Source organism: Grus americana, chromosome Z, assembly GCF_028858705.1.
Source record: "Grus americana isolate bGruAme1 chromosome Z, bGruAme1.mat, whole genome shotgun sequence".
In the NCBI taxonomy this organism is placed as follows: Eukaryota; Metazoa; Chordata; class Aves; order Gruiformes; family Gruidae; genus Grus; species Grus americana.
Window position 1 is genome coordinate 36,025,826 of NC_072891.1, and position 25,196 is coordinate 36,051,021.

General features: G+C 39.7%; 2 protein-coding genes across 5 annotated transcripts in view; both read right to left on the reverse strand.

Annotated features, from left to right (window-relative positions):
- On the reverse strand, positions 1-2,193 carry CER1 (cerberus 1, DAN family BMP antagonist). Its single transcript, XM_054810549.1, has 2 exons — positions 1,666-2,193; positions 1-294 (listed from the first exon to the last, which is right to left on the reverse strand). The coding sequence occupies exons 1-2, from the start codon at positions 2,191-2,193 to the stop codon at positions 1-3; spliced, it is 822 nt and encodes a 273-aa protein (XP_054666524.1).
- A 6,803-nt stretch (positions 2,194-8,996) lies between these two features.
- The window catches only part of FREM1 (FRAS1 related extracellular matrix 1), a 74,196-nt gene continuing 57,996 nt past the window's right edge, over positions 8,997-25,196 (reverse strand). For 2 of the 4 annotated variants that reach the window (XM_054810609.1, XM_054810616.1), the window contains 8 exons: positions 23,168-23,317; positions 21,742-21,980; positions 20,967-21,014; positions 20,496-20,678; positions 20,098-20,223; positions 19,306-19,421; positions 12,431-12,516; positions 8,997-10,998 (listed from right to left, as the gene is read on the reverse strand). In XM_054810609.1, the coding sequence (XP_054666584.1) occupies positions 10,799-10,998; positions 12,431-12,516; positions 19,306-19,421; positions 20,098-20,223; positions 20,496-20,678; positions 20,967-21,014; positions 21,742-21,980; positions 23,168-23,317 (1,148 nt within the window). In that variant the 3' untranslated portion in view covers positions 8,997-10,798. Of the gene's footprint in view, positions 10,999-12,430; positions 12,522-19,305; positions 19,422-20,097; positions 20,224-20,495; positions 20,679-20,966; positions 21,015-21,741; positions 21,981-23,167; positions 23,318-25,196 lie in introns of all 4 variants that reach the window. The other 2 variants (XM_054810610.1, XM_054810611.1) reach the window with 2 other exon arrangements.

Sequence of the window (25,196 nt, forward strand, 5' to 3'; positions counted from 1 at the left end):
CTAATTGTGCTCATGTACATTTGTGTGCAAGTCTGAGAGTAGAGATCCAATCACAGGGTTTTTAATCCTCTGAGTCTCACATTTACACTCTTCTACAATCATGACTTCTTTGACCACTGGGACAGAACTGGTGCAGTTGAGATTCAAGCGCTTCATGGAGAACTTGCTGGGCAAGCAATGAGAACAAAAGGTATAAAGATGATCTTCTGGACCAGGAACATGAAAGGAACTACATTTTCCAAAACATAGATTATTCTGCACCATCACCTTCTCACAGCTCTCATGAGTAACACCCTGGAACAGAAATCAGTTTGCAGTTTCTGGTACATGAGTAGTCCATGGACTTCACTAGAAGGCATGAAGGCAAAACAAAAACCCCCAAATACTATATTTTTTCTTCTCAGAACATTTACTTTAAACATGTTCATTTTTTATGTCAAGCAAGCAGTAAAACATAAGAGCTTTTTAAACTTTAATGCTCGTATGGGCAATTCTTAGATTGAACAACAAAGGCAAAATCTGCTTCAATCAGAGCCTTTATAAACTGATGGAGAATATCCAGTAGGGTTTGTCATATTTACCTTTTAATTGGTCTTTGAGTTCCAAATTTCTGACACAGTTAAGCAGTCTTACAGTTAAGCTGGACTTAAAACATCATTTTGGCCCAATGTTTTTGTACATAAACCACTCAACTGTAACCTTGAAGATTTGTCTCCATGTGGAACAAGCATAATGTCCTTTAGCAGGATCTTTTTAAATTAAAATCTTAAAAGTGCAATGGAAGTTCTGTAATCTCTTGGTTTGCAAGAATAACAGTTCCTTGTATCAGGAGAGCCTATGTCAACTCGCAAGCCGTAAAAAGCTAGACTGAAGTTAGCACTTTTATATTGGTATAACTGCAGCCATCCTGGAGAAAGCTTGCCATATTCCATGGCACAAAACCCAAAATGGTACAAGTTTCTAGGCCACATCTATATTTACGTATGTCTGCCAGTGAAATAAATTTAGTGAGGGATGTGAAAAATCATAGTCCTTGACAGACTGGTATAATAGAAGTACTGACAACAGATGTTGCCTTATGAGGAGTACAGCACTTTTATCTGCACTGTTTGCTTGTCTTGATGTTACAATATGACAGAATGTGCATGGGACAATTTACCAGTTCTCCAGCATTTTTAGCACAGAATTAGATGTATGCATCAGTCTTCCAATTAATACAGCAGAAAGGAATCCTTGCTTAGCTGTAAGAAAACAACCAGCTTCTCCTGTAAATACTTGCCCCAGGACTCTTTGTATATGTGCATGTATATATATATATATGTAAAAATATATATATGTAATTCATGTATACAAACTGTTTAGATGTATATTCATCAAATAGGTAGTTACTCACTACTGCCCTGCTTGTTCAAGCTAGCTCAGAACATCTTTGCATAAAAAGAATAAACAACTGTCTGAAAATCCAGTGCTGCAATTTAGCTGTTTGCCTCATCAGACTAAAGCTTTTTCAGCCTTTTTCAGCAATGTTTTTCAGCTGCTTATCATGTGTAAGTGTTCTGAAGCAGCCCTTGACTTGGGAAATGAAATAGCCCATGTGTCTTTAGTTGCTGATTACAGGAGGCAGGTGAAAGGACATGTTTATTGATCTTGGACACCTGTTCTTACCTGGGAAAAAGGCAGGGTTCTGCAGTTTTCTTGGTGCATTTCATTGGTCTTGATTGGCAGGACAACCTCTTCAGATGCTGAATTTTTCTTTAACATGAAGTGGTCCCAAAATTTCTTGGCATCTTTCCTGTAGGAAGGTTCAGACTCTCTCTTGCTGGAATAGAGGGATGGAGAGAAGTTTTCCACACGAGAGAGCTCTCTGGGTGCTGCCCAGGTTCTCAGGTCTTTGTCTGCATGGAGTTGTGCATTGGGAAGGATGAATCTAGACATTTTTTTCTCTTCTTGCTTCTCACTTTCAGATGCTGTCTGGGGAATTGCTACAAAAAAGCTTGGTTCTCCTGGGGTTTCCTCAACACCTACTAGGTTTTCCCCTACCAGCTTACGAAAAGTCTGAGTTTCAAGCAGATTTTTGTCCTGATAGAAAAGGTGCTGAAATAGCCTTCTGCTTTTCCTTTGCAGTGAATCTCCCTGTGGCTCTGTGGCTGCAAGACATGAGAGCACTAACAGCTGAAGGAGAAACAGTGACATGATCCTTTAAAGTGAACCCTGTAGACCTGCAGCAATTGCAGTGAACGTAGCATGCCAGCTTTATATGACAGCCTGGAGTCAGCTTATGGCTGCTGTCTGTGTGCAGAGGAGGGGAGGGCTCAGGGGAGGCCATGGTGTGGCTAATTGCATGCATTTACTGTAGATTACAATTATGATAGGGAGGTTTGTGTTAATGAAACTCTGCTTTCAATCTGGATTATGTGTATTAGAAGTTCCTATCTAAAATCTAGTAACCCAGGATGGTGTGAGGGACAGAAAGAATCAACAGGAGGAAACGTTTGGATAAGCTGTCTAGTTTAGGCCTAGGAATTAAGGAAACATTTGAGGTTGTGTATTAGCACGTTTAATGTGGTCTTCATTGTTTGTTTTGACTTTCCATTCCACAAAGCCAGAGACTGTCAAAACAGGGAGTGTTATTTCATCACAACAGGAAAATGCAAGCTGATTCAAGCTTGCTAAAACATGGAGCTGGATCTGGAGACATCAAATCAGCCCATGTTTTCAAAAGTTGAGTCTAATTTTAGTCTTTCAGATTTGGGATATGACCCAAGGCCTGCTGCAGCGCCTCTGCAAACTGGTAGACTGGTGCTCACACACCCCGATGAATCTGGCAGAGAGCACTAGCCCTTGCTTCACCTCCTTCACAGCAGGTTTGCAGCTGCTAGAGTGCAGACATATCGCTAGCCGAGAATAAAAAGTCCCAGGGTGAAGAAACTCTGTGCTCCAGATTCTCAAAGTTTAACTAACACTGTACATCCTGTTCAGGCACAAAAGCCATTACAGGCATCCCATAAAGCTGGTAAACAAAATGAGGATTTAAGCAAAACATGTTAGAACTGACATATTTTATTATTCTAGACATCAATGTCTCAACAGAAATGTGTCTAAAGACTACTAGACCCCAAACTGGAGGCATCTTTTCAAAATCACCATGCTATGAAACACATAAGAAAATCTGATAGAACATCACGTAGAGGAAAGTTTTGGAAGAAGGAAAAGGTATTTTCAATAAACATTGCAAACATTGATCCTAATCTGAAAAATACTAAAAAGGAATTCTGCTTCAGATAATTTGCCATTTTGGTACTCTAATCTTTACACGCTCCTGTTTCTACCAGAAAGAGTCTATCAATAGACTCTTAGATTTGTAGATAATCTGTTCATTATTCTTGAAAATTTAGGTGGTCTCTACTAGATGTATGCATGGAGTTACTTGACTTTCATTTCCAGGAAAATAGTTTATTGCCTGATAGTCAAACTAAACTACTTGCTTAGCAACATCCTTGTGAGGCACCGACTTACAACTTCAGCACAAAGTTAGTGGAGATATAGAGCTTTTCCATACTGCATAATTCACTTGAGTTAAAATTTGTTCTAATTTGAGGCCCATCCTGAGAGAGAAGTGCATGAAGCTCCAGCAAGAACAGGATTCACACACCAACATTAGAGTGTATTTGAACTCAGTAGGATGATCTCATTTAGGGAAGCACAGCCATCAAGCACAAGCTTTATTGCTCTGTAATTTCAGCCAAAGGCAATCTAATTCTGTGCCTGGTTTGGTGCCTTCCTGAAGTCTGAAGTGTGTCCTAGCAGGGCAGTTTCTCCCACAATTATCAGGAGTGAAATCATAGAAAATACTGGCATCTGCAACAAGGTAAGCTGTGAGGTGGGCATGCAAAAAGTTCTTGCATCATATTTACACAGCATGTGTGCAGCATTAGGGTTGAGCAACAATGAACCAAGAGGATTAATTTGCTGGTAGATAATTAAGTAGCCTAGAAGTTCAATTTGAATCCTCACATGCTATCTTGGCCAAAAAAGCTGAACTGAAGCAGTTGACCTTTGGAACTAAAATTCCTTGTATCTGGTGCATGTTGGTAGTAGTTATTCAAAATTATTCAGCAAAGATAAGGACATCACATTTTGAGTTCTCCTTCTGTTTTTCCTCTATTGTAGTTGCTCAGAGAGTTACAAGACTGGGTTGATACTGAGACCCATGTATTATATTGTATTATATTGACACAGAAGGGTCTGACACATTTGGCAATGTCTTTCAAACACGAGATTTGACTGTTTGAAGCAACATACATTTTTGCAGATCTTTGCTTCAGAATTTAAAAATATAAAGCTAAGTAAAACATTGTAAAGATTATTCCATCTGGATCATTATAGCAGCACAACAGAAGCGTTCTTTCTGTTTGCTTTTATCTGTTTCAGCTATTTTTCGCTTCCTTTGCCAGGAAGTGCCTTTTCTCTGTTCTCATGCTTTCATGCTACGTACTGTTCCATCGTGTAACATACAGCAAGTAAAAAGGCCTGCCTTAGAGGGCTTCAGATGTAAAAGCACAAAGTGCTATTTACAGAAGGGTAGGAACGAAGGCTGAAGCAAAGCAATGTCAGCAAGTCACTCCACAAGCCACTCCACAACCCAAAGGCAGAAAACAGAGCTCTCTTCTCCTCTAGGTCAAGCCAGTTCTAGTTCCTGGGTTTTCTTGGACGGTTTTAACCAAGTTCTGCTGAGAGCCGAAAGCAGCATGCCAGCTCTGGTTCTACCAGGCCAGTTGAATAGTGTTCCTTCATGTAGTAAGCTGTGGCTGCCTTCCAAGAGACAAAGCTCGTAAGAAATGGGACCTGGTACATCTAGGCGCATTTTGTTCTATATTTACATATTGTCTGAATCTGCTTTGGAGTCAGCTGCCTGCATCACTGTGCACAGGTAGCAGATCTGTGCTCAGCCTCTCAGCTCAGCCAGGAGTCTGCCTGCATTACGGGCAGGCATCCCAGCTCAGACGGCGAGTTTGGAGGATCATTCCAAAGTTAAAAATAGTCAGTATTTATAAGTCTCTTTGTGGTGACATCATCTGCATAGACTAATAATTGACAACAGAGATTGGACCAGGCACATAATCATTATGTTCCAAATACAGCTATTCTCAGATTTCTACAAAAAGCAATGCTGTATCTTTTATAAAAAATTGTTTTCCTCCCTGATTACCCTTTCATATAAGCACAGCTCATGTTTTCACTGTATTTTGTTTGTTAAATCTTGTGGCTAAATGCAGCAGTGTCTTTCAAGCAGGCTTTGATTTGCCTTCATAGCAGCAATTTGTTCAGGACATTCTGTTTTTACTAGAAATAGTCACCATGAATGTTTGCCGAACCTTTTAAAACTGTCAGGTCTATAGATGACAAGTGCTATGCAAATGCAAAGTGGTATTATTAATTTGTTTCAGAGCCTAAGTTTATTCAGTCATTATGGACATAAACTGAGTAATTAGTTACACTGCCAATTGATGCCTAAAAATAATTCTTAGGCAGTGCTTGAATTACTTGCCTTCTGTTGAGCTAAATAGTCTCATCATAGCATGATTGATGATTAAATCATTAAAATGGATTTTATATATTACAGCCCAATTCAATATCCTATCATTTTCCGAACGCATCCTATGTAGACAAACTTGTATCCAGATATATCTTTTGCAGAACCCATATGAAGACCTTAGAACTAATGAATTAGCACTATGCAGTTTATTCTCCAATTATTGTACTTATCAAAGAAAGCCATCTGCAGTCTTTGTTTTACTGAGTTTCGGGGAAACATCTCACATACAAGCCTCATGGGAAAGTTATAATTATGATACCAAAAGGCTTTTTAGAAGGTATGATATGAAAGAACAGACAATAAGTCTGTCTAGTTTTGTACCTTCAACCTCAGGTACTGTACATCATTAATTCCCCCCTTTGCTATTCAGTTTCAAGTCCTCTGTTGCATTGTTTCTGTCTTCACTCATTTATACCTTCCTATTCACATTTCTCTGTTTCTTTCCTCTATGCTGTAGCAACAGAACTGAGAACAGTCTTAAGTTTCAAACTGCTGCCAAAATGTAGATGTTCGCACTTGAAAACGTTCGAGTGTGTGTCCAGCAGGGCTAAGATAAATGTCCCTTCATGTGTATTGGCCCATGTTCTCATGGCTGTAGGTAGGTACGCATGATGCAGTGGATGGTTTTATCTCTATTATAATTCTCAGGCTGGTAGATTTTGGACAGGTGTGCACCTCCTGAAGCATCTCCTGAATGGTACTGGCACATATGTTCTGCCTAATTCCAAACCCAGCCTGAGGAGCTATGTTGCGTTTGTGCTTGATTGCTTCAAGTTGTTAAGCTGTAGGACAGTGAGCCAGGGAAGAATCTGGGCAAAGAGACATTTCAGTCTTCAGGAAGACACGTCTGTCTTAGATTGCCGTGAATAATTTGAGAGACCTGTTGTTTGACAACAAGAAAATGTTTGTAACATAATCCAAGAAAGAAGATGTAGATAAGTGTTTATTAAAGTAAAAATATATCTAGACTTACCTGAAAAATTCATGTGTATGAATAAAATTATGTTCTTTTGCTTACTGTGTTTATATCCAGTACTTCAGATACCAGATTCCGATTCCTTAGGACTACTTCTGACTGAAAACAGTACATTATCTCAACACTATAAAAATAAACAAATGAACCCTGTTGTATTCTTGTCTTCTAAACTTGTACTGCTTGTGTACTGATGTAGAGGATAGTAGTTAAGCAATGGACTTAGAGTAGCAGCATTCGTATTACAAGCAGCGTATCTTCTTTACAGGTAATAAGAGAGGAGAACTGACATCTGCATCTCTTCCATGAAGATGACTGGGGTTACTGAGGGACAATGACATTTTTTTCACATTCTCCTTTAAATCAAGAATCATATTAAAATTCAGTTTTTAATTGAAGTCTTTCTTGAAGTCATGCTTCCTCTTGTATAGCTCCTTGCAGATCTGTAACTTTTCTTAAATTTACTTCTGAAAATGAACAGTATTTTCTCTTTTAAAAATGGTTTGCTTATGATACAAATGTCCTTATAATATTAATTCAGGAATAGGCTTATGCAGAGCATGAACAGAAGCAGAATTCAGAAACTTCACAGAGTAAATGGGAGGTATATTATGCTTAACTGTAAGTGCATTTCTACTATGCCCATCACTATAGTTTCTATCACTAGAAAAAAAGCTTTTGTGAGATTATGAAACTGAAGAAATACATATTCACCAAAATATGTTGCAGTTTTTATTATTAACACACATTACAAAGTTAAACATAACAATATATATCGTGTTCTGAATACAAGAATTACAATAGCACCAGTCTTGTGATGTAAATAATGTTGAATTACAGTATTCGCTGAATTATATAATTCTCTCAAAGCTATTTTTATAATTTTAGAATGAGCAAATAAAGACCTGAAGACATTCAGTAGGTTTCAGTGTGTACAAAAGATATCTGGAAAACTTTTCTGATTTTTTTCAGATTAAAAACTTGATCTCCATGAAGTTAGTAACAACATAAATGTTTTAGAGTATTTTGGTTTGGAAGAAGTGCTCCAGTGGCCAGTTACCTATCAATTTTGTTTATAACCATTGTCTTTGAGTCAACTGCTTCTCTGTCAAATTTGTTTGAAATTGGTCAACAGATTTAAAAGATACTTGACAGGGAGAGATAGTGGTTAAAAGCGACAGGCATAAAAAGAGCTCACGTTTCCCATCGCTATATAGAAATCTAGGCTAACCGCTGGGTTCTTTTCACTGAGCTGCTGCGTCTTGGTTCTGTTGCTTTGAAAGGTATGTGGATAGTTCTACAGAAATAAATCCTTTGTTTATCCAGAAAGTGAGGCATCCATAGGTGAACACCAGAATGTACATGTTCCTTGTTCTTACTTTCAGCCTCTTGAAATTCCCCTGCTGATGCTGATCCTCTGAATACTGATTTTCCCCTGAGTTTACTCAGAGTCTAATTCAAAAGTACTGAAAACCAGAAAAATTCCCAATAACTTCTCAGGATTTTAGGCCCTTTCTTTACTAAACCTCTTAAAAACAACTTCCTATGGCAACAGAAAAAGTGATTTATTTGTACTTTCCCTGGTTTGAGTACGTTGTATTCTTTGAACTCCGATATTCTAATAAAAGCTGTAAAAATCGGTGAAAAAATAGTTCATTTTTAAGGACAGAACAATTAAAACTTATGAATAAATGTTTGGAACAGTTCATTGTATTGAAAAACAGTTCAGCAGCCTTTTCAGGGCAGAAATATCCTTGCATTGCAATGTAAGAATTTTAGCTTCATTTGTGTATTGTATTAGATCTAATGAAACCAGTAAACATACACAGTTTGCACCACTAACAGTCTGTTGTGTACTGGAATCTTCATACTCTTCAATCACTTTAAAGTAGTTCAGATGAGATAGATACACAAAAGCAAACCCCTGAGATCACAGTTGTCTCAGACCAGGCCTTTATTAGTTACTGATCAAGTAACAAGCACGTTGGTCAGAATTCTCTCTCTGTTGATGTCATTCATTTATTAACTAATTAAGAGAGGTATTTAAATAATCTCAACAGGCTTTATCAAGACAGCACCAATAAACTCAGCAGTTTTTATAAAAAGAAGGCCCTAAAAAATAAAAGTTCATGTTTATGTCTAACCAAGTTCTCTTAGTCAATTTTCCGTGGAATTTCACGACACAACAGCAAGAGATCCCAAGAGTGCTTTTTTAGATCCTAATTTTTTTTTGCAATGAAAACTATCAGAAATAAAGACAGCTCTATATGGGTACTCAAGGGTATTTGGTTGAAACAATTAGCCTATTTATGTTGATCTAGAAAATGCCTTAAGCAAAAGTGTTAGTGTCTGGAAGCTTGGCATAAAGATTGCCATGACCCGCCCGCACCCCCCTCCCCCCCCCCAAAAAAAAAAAAAATCCTGGAAATATTTTTGTCTGTGTCCGTTGATACCAACAATAAGGGCGAGGAGGTTCTGTCCACAGTATTCTTCCCTATTTTTGCAATGCACTTCTGCTTATCTGCAACAGTGCTCTCAGAAAGGTTCTCTTCCGTATACAAAGCCTATCCAGCTAGTCACATGCATATTCATTTAACATGTCACCGGCAAGGAGGAAGGATAAATAACCTATGCATGCCAAAGGCAAGGAGAAGGGATAAATAATCCCGGAAACAGTGTCCCTTGGCCCAGAGAGCAGAGGTGATTCAGCTGCATCCGTCTCTCGCAGGACTGAGAAATTGCTGTGAGGAATCCCAGAGGGAGGTTTTGCACCTCTGGTGAAATAGCGTACAGATGCAATCGGTCCAGAGGCTGGGTAGATGAGCTGACTGGGGGCAAGGGGAGAATCAACTGCTGGCAGCAGGCAGGCAGATGGGAGGGATGAGAGTTCGTAAGGTACAGGGCAAATTCAGCCTACCCAGTGCCATGCCAACTGTCACACACTCATCATGGGCAAAGGGAGGGTTTGAGAGGAGCTTTAATTTTTAATATTTTTTTTTAGGAAGATTATGACTTGTTTCTTTTTTTTTATTATTTTTATTTTAAGGCCAGCAGTAAGAAGATCCTAAAGCAAGATTTTTGATAGGTCAAAATATGAATTTACTGTAATGTTATCAAATGGTACCTCTGCAACAGCATATATTTAAAATAAGTTAAAATTAAGTTATGGACAGCTTTTTTTGCATATTAAATGCTGATTTTTAAGCCTTTCTCAGAACTAAATCTGGATTTTTAGTTATTATTTTTAAAAACCTCTAAGCCCTAATAAGTACTTAGATTAATACTTTTCAAAAGCCATAGCTGCTTTAGTACAAAATATGTCTCACGATTACATTGGTTTATACACACATGTAAATCCTATTGATGTTCATGTATCACTGAATATCCCAAGATAATATTCTAGGATTAATCTTCAGTATTATTTTTTTTTGTATAAATCATCCTTTGGTATAGTATTAGATTGAAGAGGTCTGATTATTTAATTACACTAAAAATTACAGCACCATCCTGCAACTCCAAAAAACATTGAACAATCTTGGTTAGGAATGTGAATCAATATACAGCACTGTGTGAGCAGATCCATTAGGCCAGGATCTGCTGGCCTTGGGAGGTAGAAAAAGAAATACAAGGCTTGGCTCCTCTGTCACTAAAACCTGCCGTTGGTATTTTCGTAAGACATTGTACTTCCACCAAAGAAGCCGCAGTCTCCTGACATAATGTCCCTCCCCTTGTCACCCAAGAGGACCTGGTTTTAGCCAGCAGAGTCTGCCCTCATTTCCACCCCAGCCAGTCTTCCTGTTTTTGTGACTGCAGGGTAAAACTACAGTTTCTACTGCAAATAAATTAAAGCAACAGCCAATTCACAACCCCTCCTTAAGAGTGAAGCAAATCAACTGATGTGCTGCTTTCTTTAAAAAAAATAAAATAGTATTTTTACACAGAAATGTGATAAAAGCCTTTAGGCCTAGCTCTTTGGTGTAAAAATACATACGAGCAAGTGACAGATCAAAGTATTTGGGGAGAGTTCAAAACCTTAATGTGGACTTAATCTTTGCAACTGACCTCTATTCCTTGGTTAGAGTCCAACGCACCTGCATCTCTGGCAGCATATAAAATAAACCTTGCTGATAATTAGGACACTTTTTAATTGCACACCATCACGTGTCTGCAGATAAATAAGACTGAAACAACACGAATGTCCATGTGCTTTCACAGGGATCCTCCATGCTTTACAGCTTTCTTGAACATACATAGCTGTTCCATTTGGCCTTCCTGCAGTCAGCTGCTTGCCATTTTCCTCGCTTCTGCACCAATACGCAATTTCTTCCTCTCTTTGGAAAGTGGTAGGAGCCTCTTCTCCAGTTCATGTAGGTTACAGGTTCTCCTCCATTCCACTCCCAATGTCCAGGATTGACTTGGTCATTCAAGCCTGTGTGAAATCAGTTAAGACCAAATCAGTGATATTTATCATCTCTGGAGCCTGATGCCAACACAAGCATGTTGTTCTATCCCTTTGTTAAAAAAGCACATACAATATTGTGCTGAGAGAAAAAACCCATCTGGAAGAATACAAGTAAAATACTGTTTAATATTTCATAAGGCCATCTGAATCACAATTAGTGCCATATGAATAAGGGAAAGTATACTTCTCCACATTATTGCCTATCTAAAATGTTCTCTCTGTTTCCATCTATTGCATGTCTGTCACCTCCCAGATTTCTCTTTTGATACTTAAGACGCCACGCAGAATGTTGTATTCAAGTTTGGGCAGCCTCACATGCCTTCAGATTCCTTCTGAAAATAAAATCCTGCAGATCTTTGTAGACCTTGTTTACATTGTTGAGATTAACAGTTGTACAATTAGGTTGTGTTAATTAATACAATGTAAAACACATCCTTTCATTTAGCCTCTGAGTTACTAAGACCAACATGGGTGGCATATTTGCAGCCATGACCTGTCTTCTAGAAGAAACCAAGATCAGAAAATTGACACAATGGTCTTGAGGTCTTTATTCTTATCAGAGGATTTTATTTCTCTCAGGTTAACAGAATCATGATACAATTAAACATGATCCAAAACTAACTGTAGTTTTTAAAGTTAATTTAGAATAGCTAGTAAATCCATCTCAGAAAATTATTAAGAGCTGAAAATTGCAGTTCTCAATTGGAAAAAAGAACCTAAAATGTGGACAGTGTAGCAGAAACAAGAGGGGTCAGAAGAAGGCAATAGCACTAGTCCATGAGCTCAGGCAGTCATTCACAGGAAGGGCTCAGGGGGTCCAGAGAAGGCCCATCTGACCCTGTGTGGTGCTTAGTTGCCAGCTGAGGTTAAACCACAACACTAATGAGATCAAAGGTGCAGCACAAGAAATAGACAGCTAAATCTAAAATGATGTGATGAAATCTTCTTTAGCTGATCATCTAATTAATTCACAAGATTTCTGATACAAGATGACACCCTTAAGTTAGCAGTAACATAAATATTTATTTAAAGTGAAGTAAAGTAAAAACATAAATTACGGATAAATCAGGTAACAGTCAAAAGAAAGGTGAGATAAACAGAAGAGTAGGAGCTTCATCAGAACTAATTTTACTAGCTAGTATTAAAATGGGAAAGATTTCAAGGTTTCAAAAACAATCCAGCAATAGGCATGATAAACTCTTCTTTTTGATAAAGACTTATAAAATTAGCCAGGTAGATTATGGCTTTCAGTTTATGTCTTGCTCTGAAATACTAAAAGCAGCAGAAAGTTGAGGATAATGCAAGGTTTGAAAACTGGGCTGGAATTGCTGTGGCAGTTTCTGCTTTCCCAGGTGCACAGGAACCTCCCTCTGAGGGGCCAGGCAGCCGCTGTACTTGCCTATCCAAAAGGGCTTCCTCCCACTGAAGTCCCACAGCCACTGCATGTGTTGTTCATTAGCCACACTTGCCAGACTCCCCAGGTATCTAGGCTCAAGGAGAAAGGACAGAGTAATTAGCATTCCACAGAGTGACAGACAGCTCCCATCGACTTATCAACAAGGGGCACTGATTCTAATATACAGCGTATCAATAACTTTTCACAGGAAAACTGCTACTTACTGGCATGAAAGAATAAAGTCCTGAAATTCTGGATCGCTTGGAGAGGAACCAAAGTCCTAGTCTGATTTTTCTAACAGAAAAGTTAAATCAGCTGGGCAACTGAAAGAAATGTACACAGGAAACGTGTACCTCATACTCACAAATGGTGTTTTAAACCATTGACACAATTGTTGATACATACTTTTCTTTAAAAAAGTAATCTGCATGCACTAAAATCCAAGCTGCTGAAAGATAGAGCTTCACCCATTTGGTAGTAGAGCAGACTGTGTCTTTTTAAAATGGTGTTCTGACAAAACTAAATCTTTGAATACTACAGTTAAGATGTTGGCCATGTTTCAAAAAAGAACTAAGTGGATGTAATTTAGGGGTCTGGCTTAGAGTGGTAGTGTGGTTCTGCGAGGTAATGTTGGGTTGTCTGCAATGACTGTGCATTTAGTTCAGACTGGAGAGCAGTTGCGGAGTGTATTAACCAGACTATTTCAGAATGAAGCCAATGCATAAGCTCTGCTCTGTGTTTGTACTGAAAGTATGCCAACCCCGAAGGAGGACTTGCAAACCCTAGCCACTGAGTGGCCTTGCCACTGTGAAGTCTTCCAACTAGTAGTAAGTGTGCAACCACCAGCAGGCTGCTCTTAAACCATTTAGAGATCGGGCTAAATCCTGAAGCAGTAAGAGACCAATGGCATCCTTCACATTTGCCAGCCATCAGTGGCTCCACTTTCCTACTTACCCATCTTTTTGCCTGCCTTGATATGTCATCTTTTTACCTGTCACTCCTGCAGTTGCCTTCCCTCTGATGCTAAGCCTCTGTCATTTCTGTTGTCCCAGATTTCTGACTGCCAGTCAGTCTAACAGTGACACCAGCCCCTTCAGCCTCCCAGGATGTCCTGGGTGATGCTTGATAGAGCCCAAGCAAACAACACTACTCATCAAAACATGTTTTAAGAAAGCCAAAAACTTTTCTAGCAGCAGAATAAGTTAATGGCAAATAAGGATTTTGGTAAGATCATGACTGTTGCCAGATAATGGAGACAGATCAGTATTGCTCCAAAAGAGGTAAAGACTGTCTTCTTTAAGAGCTGGGACAACACCCAGACCTCAAGAATGGCATGGCAGACTTGAATCCACTGTGGAGACCATGAACAGATCTTGGAGTGCAAGCCCACCACCAAGCCTGCTGCCCAGTTACAGACCCATGCCTGGAGCTCTATTCCTGTTTGCTGCCTTGTATCTCTTCTAACACTACCAATCCCATGGATGCCATATCAGAATGCCAGACAAGATAGGGCAGCAGGCAAATTTTACATCAGGAGGAATTCAAAGTAGTAGCCCACAATATTCTGCATGGTTCCTACTGCACAAAATCTGGACCATTCCTTAATCTAGGCACACAGGGGCATGGTACAGAACACATTCATTGTAATGCTGATGGGAATGTCCTGCTGCAAAGGCTTCCTCCATTGTCCCTGCAGTGAACCAAAGCAGCAGGGGATTTGCTGTCTGCTCCGCTTTGCACGGTGGGTCTGCCAAGGCCTGCAGGAGAGCTCAGTGTTAGCCCTCACAGCCTGTGTAATCATGGCTGCCCTGGACCAAGCACCACACAGTACCGTAGGTCCCATCAAGGGCCCACTAAGTTCAGAGACAACCTGAGAACAAAGTGTAAAGGATCTCGTTAACATCTGTGCATGCTCTCCTCTGGCAGAGGTGTGGGAGGATGGCCTCAGAAACATTGATCATGAATTTATAAGTGGCAGACTGTACCAGCACCAAGTGGTTAGCAGCTGTCTGGTAGGTGTTGGGATCGTGCACCCGCTTATGGTACAGGCTCCCAAAACTTCACCCAATGGAGCTCCCAGCACAGAGGCTTTGACTGTGCTTCTCATCACGGTAAAGTTAGTGCATGGTGTTGGTGCCTGTGTGTCCCAAGGGTGACACGCTTCCACACTTCTGAGCCCATCTACCAGCCACCAAATCTGCAATGAACCAGGAACAAAGCTGTTACACTGACGAAAGCTCTTGGAAAGTTTTGCACTCCATCTGCTTCCTCAGACAAAAAGTGAAGGAAAGCAGGATCAGTTAATTGAGGGTGTCCCCCCAGGGCAACTGACTCAGAGGCGGGATGCCATTCCTCCTCACAGCGACTGTGGGTGGCCACTGACCAGATGCGGGGCTAAGAAGACATTTGGGCAGCAGTCTCTGTGGTATCACCACTAGCTGAGGAATAACAAAAATAGGGTATTTTATCTGGCTTCTGCTTCAGGACAATCAAAGCCCTGGAACTTACTTTAAGTAAGCATAGCTTATTCGTGTTGTTTCAATTGTTTTAAAAAATATGAACACAAAAAGGATCAATGTGTATCAGTAACTTCTATATCGTTCATGACATACAGGGGTGGTCTGAGCAATAACAGTTTCAGACTTTTACTTCACTCCAAGTACCAGGGAGAGACTTCAGCACTGTGAAAGGAAAGCAGTGCAATAATAATGTTATCTAATCTTTTCTCCATAGGAATGCTTTCTAAATACAACCTGAGAAACACACATGACTGAAGAGAGAACAACTGTTCTAATTGTTACACCTAGTCAGGGGTTTTGATGTATTGTAGGGAAATGAGAACAGTCCTGAAGGAACATACCATTTACGATGATATTTCTAACTGTGCCTCTAAGCAGAGCGCCAGACACAGGAAATTACAAGATAATGTTATTTATGGAGTTATGCAAATCTACAACTTCCTAATTTAAATGACTCTAGAGAAGGGGTCATAATGCCTTTTTGAAAAACAAACAAACAAACAAAAAAAATGCCAACCCCCTCCAAAAACCATACATACCACTAATTTCTGTACTAAATTATTCCTAATTTAGTAATTCCTAAAATATTATGTGCTAAATTATTATTTGAAATTATTCCGGTGTGCTCCAGAATTTTTACTATCAAGTCAAGAGCATCCATCATCTTAGAGCATAAAGGAAGTATTTTGGGTAGCCACTGACCTTGAAGTATTATATGCAAAACACTTAGCACAAAGACTTTGCTCATTTTACATTAAATTATCCAATATATTTAAAGGAGTTTTGTACCATTCCGATAAATTTAACTTCAGGAAAAGCACACTTGGCTAGCTATGAAGGTCTCTGCAGCACAGGAGGACATTTAATTTGAACTGCTGTCGTAAATCCAGGTCCTGTACTGATGATGAAGGTGGGGAGTGACTGAGCGGCTCTGCTTATCCCAGGCTTTTGTTTGATCATCTAGGGAGTAATCCTGGTGCCTTGAAACGGGTGTCTAGTGTTGCTTACAATGCCTCGTGGTATTCAGAACATTCAGATGAGGCTTGCAGACACGATGCAGGGTTTACAGGAGCATCAACTGAAAGTCTCTAGGTACCTGAATCCCTGTGCTGGAGTCACTAGCAATAATATCAGTTAAACCAGTCACTTACAGAACTAGCACAGCATTAGGAGAGGAGGGCAGCAGGGTCCATCCGGCTTTGCATTGAGCCATCATGAAGGGTCTAACCTGTTATTTTAGGTGTGGTTCTGCCTGTGATTCCCAAGGACTGAGGCTACATGCTGCTAATGTACAAACACCAAACAAAATAACAGGCCCTGCCTTACAAAGCTGGCAGTAAAGGATCTGAAATCTGACCATATTTAAGATGTAATTAAATGTTCACCTTCAAGAAGATGAAGGTATAATCTGACTAACAAAGCAAAAGATGCAACTGTGGGTTCTGTCTATCCAGGGAGAGTCCCTGCAGTGGCAGCAGTGAAACCATCTCACATGCAAGTGAGTCCTGCTGCACTGACCCTTGGGGAGGATGTGTTCCTATGGGATAAACAAGAACTGTTACATAAATCACCAAAATTGCTGCTAGATCAGGCTGCTGTGGGATCACTCAGCCGTAATATCCCCCAGATGCTTCGCCTCATGTTGCCAAGGGCCTCTTCATGCATATAAAACAAAGCTAGAGAAATGAGTTCTTAAACCACCTTTCCCTCCTATGTATTGGAGAAGGGTTAGAAATGGTGCAAGATTTTCACAGCAATTAGCTGAGATTTTTTCCACCCACACTATCACCGAGGCATATAGCAACTTGTGTTAAGACAAGCACATTTTTGTGTCTGCTTCTGTCCCTGTACGTGGAAACTGAAGAAAAGGTTGGTATGCCACCTGGAAAAAATTGATCCAAGGTATGTCAAAGCTCATTAGAAGCCCAAAGAGGTTTGCATAAGCCCATGTAGATATAGTTATGTCTTTGCTTCCGCAATAAACTGATAGTGTTGCTTTGATGGAATAGAATCATAGAATACCAGGTTGGAAGGGACCTCAAGGATCATCTGGTCCAACCGTGCAAAAGCACAGCCTAGACAAGATGGCCCAGCACCCTGTCCAGTCAAAACTTAAAAGTCTCCGATGTTGGGGAGTCCACCACTTCCCTGGGGAGATTATTCCAATGGCTGATTGTTCTCCTTGTGAAAAATTTTGCTTTTGTGTCCAATGAGAGTCTCCCCAGGAGTAACTTGTACCCATTACCCCTCCTTGTAAAAAGGGAGTCTCCATCTTCTTTGTAGCCACCCTTGAAGTACTGGAACATAGCAACAAGGTCACACCTAACCCTTCTTTTCTCAAGACTGAATAAACCCGATTTTCTCAGCCTTTCCTCATATGGCAGGCTTCCCAGTCCTTTGATCATCTTTGCGGCCCTTCTCTGAACCCTCTCCAGCCCGTCCATGTCTTTTTTGTATAGCTTGGTCTCAAGTCCATCATCTCAGGATAACACTGTTTTGTCTAAGAGGTTAGGAGGTTGGTTAGTTGGAGACTGTTACTGAAACGACTTTAACAACGCTTGTGCTTTTTTCCTGTTCTGTATAATAGAAAAAGTCTAGCAAGAAAATTGAAGGTTAAAATAATGCCATTTTTGTAGCAATAAAAATGATTCTTATTTTTCAGTGACATTGGCTGATTTACTGAAAGTCAATTCTAAGGTTTTCATTTAATGTCTAATGTTTGTTTGATCTATTAAAAAACTGAGGACTGACGTCTATGCTGATTTTATTTTCTTGTTGGATATATCAGCTATTTAAATGTCAACAGTAGAAGTCTTAATAACTCAAATACCACAATTGCTGGTGGTGGTGATTGCCGACGGGGAGCTGGGCAAAAGCACAAAATAAAATTTATTAAGTTATCTTCTTGCACCACTTTTAAGTGTGTGCCTGGGGTTGTACTTTTGTAGATCGTTTCCAGATGGAGGCCAGGAGTACTCCATTTACCAAGATAAAGCTTCCTTAGTCTGTGGTAGCCTGACATTAATTGAATCGTCGCTGCCCTAAGATACATTTGCTTGTGGATTCAGTGATATGCCTTGACTTTTTGTGGAGGTGTTTAACACTCTCATTAATCTACTGTTATTCAGTTTATCATCTACATTGCACATTACAGCCTTCAGCAAGAAGTTACCACCTACAAATTATATGGGTCACCGGGAGCACACTCTTCTAGGAAATGGGGAAGACCTCCCAGCAAAGTGACGTATGTTCCCAAGGGATCAATTCAATGTTGAAGCCTTCAGAAATAATAATAATAAAAAAAGACAGAATATTCACCGCTTGCTTTGGATAAGTAACAAAATAAAAGCAGGTGATAGAAAACCATTTCAGGTGAAATTTTAAGTAAACCAATTAACAATGTGAAATTTGTAGAGAGCTCACAAGAGCAGGTAGTACTTACATTTTAGTAAAGAATAACTTCCATCAGCTGGGAGGTATTAGAACCAAAACGTTCCTTTTGTGTGTTACCAAGACAACATAATCTGGCATAACTGACAGGAATGAATCAAGGTTTGTTATGCATGCTTGTCCATGTTTCATGTTTCCTGCATGTCCTTCAACCACTTATGGAATATATTCTGGTTTCTTCATCTCAAACTCTCCCCTGTTTCAATTTCATGGAGTAATGGAGAGGTCTGTTAAAGCCCTTCCTATTATTCAGCTTGGTCTTCAATCTGGTGCTCACAATTCAACACAAGGTCCAGAACATACCATGGCTAGCTTTTCTTCCAGTCCTAAGCTATCACACCTAAAACCAAAGCAGGCCTCCAAAGAGCAAGACTGGTGAGTTTTCTATTTGTGTCCTACTTTGAGACAACTATTATTTTTATTTATTAGCTTTTATTTATCCTTAAAAGTCATAAATTTACTGCTAAATTGAAGTTTTCAAGTTACAGAATCTGAAGAGCTTCATCTTCAGAAGAATATGGTGAGACAGAGGGGAGCTGGCAACATTGTACTGTAGCTATATGAAGTGAAGGAGTGGTGGGTCAGAGAGGATGAAAGACTGTCTTTGCTCTATTTCTCTTCTCCCAAACTAACTCTCCCATTAGGAAAGCACCCTCGCTGCAGATGGACAGCTTTGGGAATTCATGTTGTGAATAAGCTCACATCACCGCCTGAAACATTATGACATAGACTAATAATATTTCTGTCCTCCACTGGGTCTGAATCTCAGGGCTTGTTCTATTTTTGGGGGGAGCTGTGCCAGCGCAACCGCAGTGGGGCTTATGTGGATGACCTCGGCCTTGAGAGCAGCATTCTGCTCAGGGCAACAGCAGTACGCAGCAAACACGTTCACTTGGAAAAGCCTCTTACTGTTCTCTGCAAGCCCGAGCAGCAATGTTCCAGGTGACCTTGTGATTCACTACCAGGAAGTAGCAGCTGCCCTCATGATGACTCCATCCGGAGGGACATTTCTTCGTGCTTACTTCCTGAAATAAAAGAGGAAGAGGCAAAAGAGACTCCTGCTCACAGGCTGAAGGCTGGAGGTGCTGCTTATGGCCTCCCCAGAATTCAACTGAACATAAACTTTGGTGTGTGTCAGTAAAGGTACAGCATTGCTTATGAGATGTAAAGAAATAAATGCATGCAAGTGGAGCCTACAATTTATAATGAGCAGCTTTAAAGATGACGTGAGGTTTGAGTTCCAAAAATCATCTTAAGAGACCACATTAGTTTGGACACCATTTTCTGTCTCCTGCAGTCTGTGTAGGAAATGCAGTGCAACAAAATTCAGCATGGTATCTTACATGGTGGAAGGGAGGTACGTTTACAGAATACCTAAGTGAGCAAATTTTAGTAACTCGTGCTCATTCTCTCACAGCCTTCATTCACTGACCGTCTCATGCCCACATCCCCATGAGCACCAAGACATCAGTGCTCCCATGGTTCGTCCAGGAGCACCTGGAAAGGCAACCCCAGCAATCAAGCCCTCATCGTGTCTCTAGGAATCTTTTTTCTGCTGACAGCCAGCCTGGCTCTGAACAACTCCTTTATTCCCTGTACAAGTCAATAGTTGTTAGAGGAAGGTCCTTTGCTTGAGAGTCTCACTCTCCGTGAGTGACTCTGTGCTCTGATTTAGATGCATACTCTTGGTGACATTTTTACCTTGCTTTGGGAATTCCAGAATTTCCATATCATCCCATCACACTGGAATAACTTTTGAGTGCTTTCTTCGTAATGTAAGAGGCCCTTTAAATCTGGTGTACAGGCCTTTGGGAAAGAGTAAAAGTCCTGGAAAGAGAAATGTCACTTGAACATTTGAAGGAAAATAATTGCACAAAACAAACAAGCTACATGAAACAGATTAAACAGGTCTTACATTAAAACTTCATACCATGAAAACTGTTCAAGGGCTGAGTGGTTAATTTATCTGTGTATTGGTTAAACTCAGCTTTGGAGTGGGAAGGGTTAGGCTGCAGATCTCAGAGGTGTTAAATCATGTTGGAAAACAGCGTGACTGAAAACAGATGGTGAAAATGCCTATGAAACAAAAGGTTTCATACCTGATGTCTTGAGCTTGGTTCAGATGCTAGTTCTGCCTTATCAGCTTGTGGGATTTCTGTCTTCCTAGAGGAGACGACATTTATCTGTGGTTGTGCTTGGCTAATTACTGACACTTCAGCCTTCTTGTTTGCTTTAGCTGATGAGGTGTCATTCTCTACTTTGAGTGATACCATCCCGTGATACTTCGTTTTACAGTATCACACACACAAGGAGAACCGGAGAGGGAAAAGAGAGGGTTAGCACATACAAGGAACTCTTAAATAAACTAAAAAAAAAAAAACCAAAAACCAAAACCAAAAAACCAAAAAAACTTGTTGCAAATCAAGGGAAAGTGACAGCAAAGAAAAAGAAAGATCCATAGAAAAAGAAACTATTGGTCATAATGTTTTATTAAGAGTGATAAAGCCTGGAAAGAACAGAATCAGAAAAAAATCATAGAAATATCTGAGCAATACTCATAATGCTCTTACTTTGAAAACCACATCAGTTCCATTTCTAAATACAGATGAAGGATGAACCTGAAAAAGGTAGAAAAGCAGAATGAGATGGGCATATTCATGCATTATAGAAACAAAACGACTTTATGCAAGATTTACTACAAGACCTAGGCTACAAATCATGCAGAACATACCTTGGTTTTAATTCTTTCTCTTTCAGAATGGAAACCAATCACCTCTGAACACAGCCATTAAAAAATCACACAAGTGTGTTTATAAACAGATTCCATTAACTTTTAAGATGACAATAGTGGAGCGTTACTAAACCACCTAACTAAACCAATGTAGTTTAAGCAGGAAAATCAATGGGCAAGTTTTAAGTAGTTGTTCCCTGTTCAAGCTAACAGTATTTTCAGCTTTAAAACTTCAGGACCAGGTGCACAGCTTCTGTACGTTTGCCTGGCTCTAGTGACTTCTTCCTTCTAGCTAACCGACAATTTAGACAAGATTAGAAGCTGCCTAATTGCTGAAGTTACTTGATGCATGTTTCCTTCCCCAACTCGTTTTCTTCTTCTCTTGTATACATGGAACTTCAAAATCAGGAATTTTTTATTGGTTTTTTGTTTTTTTTTTTTCCCCTTGCAGTATTTTTAAATAGCTCTCAGGTCTGACTCAGAGCAAACCCAGGCAGTTTACGGTAATTGTATGGTCAGGTAGGATCACTAGAAAAATATGACAACTAAATGAAGAAATCACATCCCAATAAATTCACAAATCAGTCCATCACTGCACTACAGAAGTCTCTTACTATTCTGCCATTTCCAGTCACTCTCAGCCTGGTTCTTGACCGATTCGCCAGGCTGTGTTCCTGCCGTGGGTCCCCTCCGTGCTCTCTCATCCCTTTGGAAGGAGGCGGTGGGATCCCTTCCAAGGGAGCATTGCCAGGCCTGGAAGGTGGTGAGGAGCCTGAGGAAACTGGAAACAGCGTGCCTCTCCCCCAGAAGTCGTGCTTGCTTTGGCCAGAAGAATGGGAATAGCTGCACTGACCTGAAAGCATAAAAAATGGCAGATGGTCAGTTCTAACTGCATGAGCAGATAACTGGTCATGTTGACATGGGCACATAAACAGCTTGTCATTAAAAGTTGGATGATTCTATCACTTGATGTGGTTGATTTGCTGTTTGTTCAGTCATCCTCATTTGTGGGGTTTGCTCTGACTATGACTGCAACTGCTACCTGTATATGTGTGCTTTTATACGTAACGCATCTGTCTACCCACAGATCAGAATTTCAGTCAATCATCTGCTGACATTACCTGTTTTCATGCATAGATTGAGGTTCAGAGTGCTGGTTTTTTGGTCATGGATAGACAGGTAGTTTTAACTAATGTTGGTGATATTTCTGTCATGCCCAGACAATTTTCTCTTCAGAAATCCAGGACACTATTGTTCCTACAAAGCAGTTGTGTCAATTAACTCCTGAGTCACATTATGAATGTTAAAGAGAAAACAGATCTGAAATTTTAAAAGGAATTTCTATAAAATGAAGCCTAATTCATTGCAACACAGGTATTTAAAATATTGTTTCACTAAGCACCAGAAGAAAAAACATTCTTCAGCTTTCAGAGAACTCAGCTGCTTTGCTAGCTATTTCTGTTTTTCTACAGTTGCTTCTTTTTTGGTATGATTTTAGGCACACCACATTTGATCACTGAAAAACACAATAATAATGCAGACATAAAAGCCTAAACTCTGTAATCATCACTGCTGTGTGCTGTAATGTTGTGGACTGTGTTTGCTAAGCATTAGAAAATGTATTGCTAAGAGCTGGGTTTAGTCGTTAGGTTTCTTTTTTGAGAAGAAAATAAATCTTTTTCAGACGTCTGTAATAACTGTTAAACAATAATTGGGGAAAAAAATTCTAATGGACCTAAGAACATTTTTTCCCACTTTAATAAATAAGAACTGAACTCATGTTGTTATGAAAAGTGGTTTATTTCCTTGCACCCCTCTCATTTTGTACTTGTTGCTTTCTCCATGCTGTGTTTCCTAAGAGGATGCATGTGACTGTGTGAGGCAATAAAGGGTCTGCAACCGTCAAGCGTGTTTTCTCCAAAAAGAAATTAAGCATTTTGATCTGAAGGTGAGTGTTAGGAACAACTTGTGCTTGAAAATAAGTAGCTACTAAGCCAAGATTGTCCCACCTTCTTAATGATGAAGATCAAAAGAGAATACCTCCTTTTGAGTCCAAAATTTTCACTACGGCTTTTGTCCGGGTGCCAAGAACAGCATTCACAGGGGAGTTCAGAACTACTTCAAAGACTTCATCATCTTCCTCTAATCCGTCATAGGTAATTGCTATATTCCACGTCTTGGTTGACATTCCTAACAGAAATAAACATTTTAATTACTCTTTAAGTGCTATTTCAATCAATCGGGGTGTCAAAGAAATATATTAATTAACATGTCTGCAGCTAGAATGGAGTAGCTGGTGTATGCTATTGTGCTCCTACCGACTGGACTCCTGCTGTTCTGCCAAATAACATTAAGTTCAAATTTGTTCCTGCGCAATGATGAATCAGTTCAAGTGCACATGCTGTAACAAAAAGCTTCTGTAGACGTGCAAAATGACACTAAAATACATAGATTTAGGACTTCCATTGCAATTTTCAGGAGAAAATGTGTCATATGCTTTTAATCTTGAAACCTTAATTTTAGAGATGGAACAGTTATTTAAAATACCTGCAAATGGATCAAAGACTATGTTTGATTGAAGTACAACCTTTTAGGCAGATTTTATACCTGGTTACAAAACTTTTACTTGGTAACTTGCTTTTACTGGGCAACTTCAGGCTTGTATTATGGGAATGAGGAAGATCATTCCAAGCTAAAGGACTAGGCTGGTTATTACCCGAAAGGCAAAATTTATTCAGGAAAAGTCAGAGGCAGGTAGCAGGACAGAAGCAGATCTCAACATACACGTTGCTGTCAACAAAACATCTTGGGAACTGTTTCTGCATCACAAAGTCAGTGCTAACATCCAAAATTAATATCAAAGATTAAATGTGCTACACTGTAAAAAAAAAAATTCTACATCCTTATGACACTGCATAACCTCTATTTCCTTGTTCCTTTCCAGTATGAATCATTTAGCTAAGAGAAGCTGTCAATACAAACAGACCCATAAAGTTGGATAGGGTCTTCTGCTGCTGCAATTTATTGATTGCAGTCTCATGTGCCAATCAGTCCAGTCAATTAGCATAGTTGAGGTTTGTTTTTAAAACAAACCTGTCAGCCTTACTAAATAATTAGCAAATACTACTAATTAATAAATATCAAACATCTTGAATCTAGAACTAAGAAACGGATGCTTTGAATGTAATAGTTTGGAGGGTCCTTCCCTAAGGTTAAGCCTAAGCAAAGGACTTTTGAAGAGCGCCACCCAAAAAAGACGGTGTGAGGGAGCTCAGCTGGTTTAACCGAGAAGCTGGGCAAGAAAAGAGGAACAGTGCGCATCTCTCCTGCCCACGTCTGCAGTTAATTTTCACGTGGCTTACCACCATATTCGGAAAGACAATAACAGTAACTCCAAACTGTCCCATGGTTGGAGCATCTGCATGGACCAGCAGAAAAAATTCTAGTAAAGGGTCTTGCAATAAAAATCTCTTTGCAACAAACTCTAGCCATTTGAGTCCAGAGGCTGGTAAGCTTGACTGTATAGTACATTAGAGGAAAGAGCTGGAATCCTGGGTCAGCACAGTATGAAGGACTCTTTTACACTGATCTCTCAGATCTTTCTTCCATCTCCTAATATAAAACTGAAAAAAAAAAAAATCTAATGCTAGATGAAGGGTCTGAGAGAGAGGCTCATTGCTTTCAGAAGTTTCATGTGTGTTCCAGAAACACTGGAAATTAGGGCAGATTTCCACCCTTCTGCACAGGTTTTTTTTCACTGCTGTCTACTGGGTGTCCTCCCTTATCTACCTCTGAAAACTAACCGGCAGTTGCTCATTCTACACCTTTACATAAAATTTGCCTTTCTTAAGATAGGCTGTAGTGGCAGATTTCCAAAATAATCAGATTTGTGACTCTGAACTTAAAGCTACAAGCTTTCCTATGGGATAGCCAAGCAAAGCTGGGGTATATATGAATTCATCCGTGGGATGCAAAGCTACATAATTTCTGTAGCATGCAATGCTTTTGTTTCGAAAATAAAAATCTTAAGTCCTAAAGTAAAAAACCCCAGGCTTTGGCTGGAACTGAT

Bases quoted from the DNA above. Each gene is read 5' to 3' on its own strand.
- CER1 (XM_054810549.1), bottom strand. From the start codon at position 2,193: ATGTCACTGTTTCTCCTTCAGCTGTTAGTGCTCTCATGTCTTGCAGCC. The intron at 295-1,665 runs GTAAGAACAGGT...TTTCTGTTCCAG, and splicing joins GAACCCTGCCTTTTTCCCAG to GGTGTTACTCATGAGAGCTG.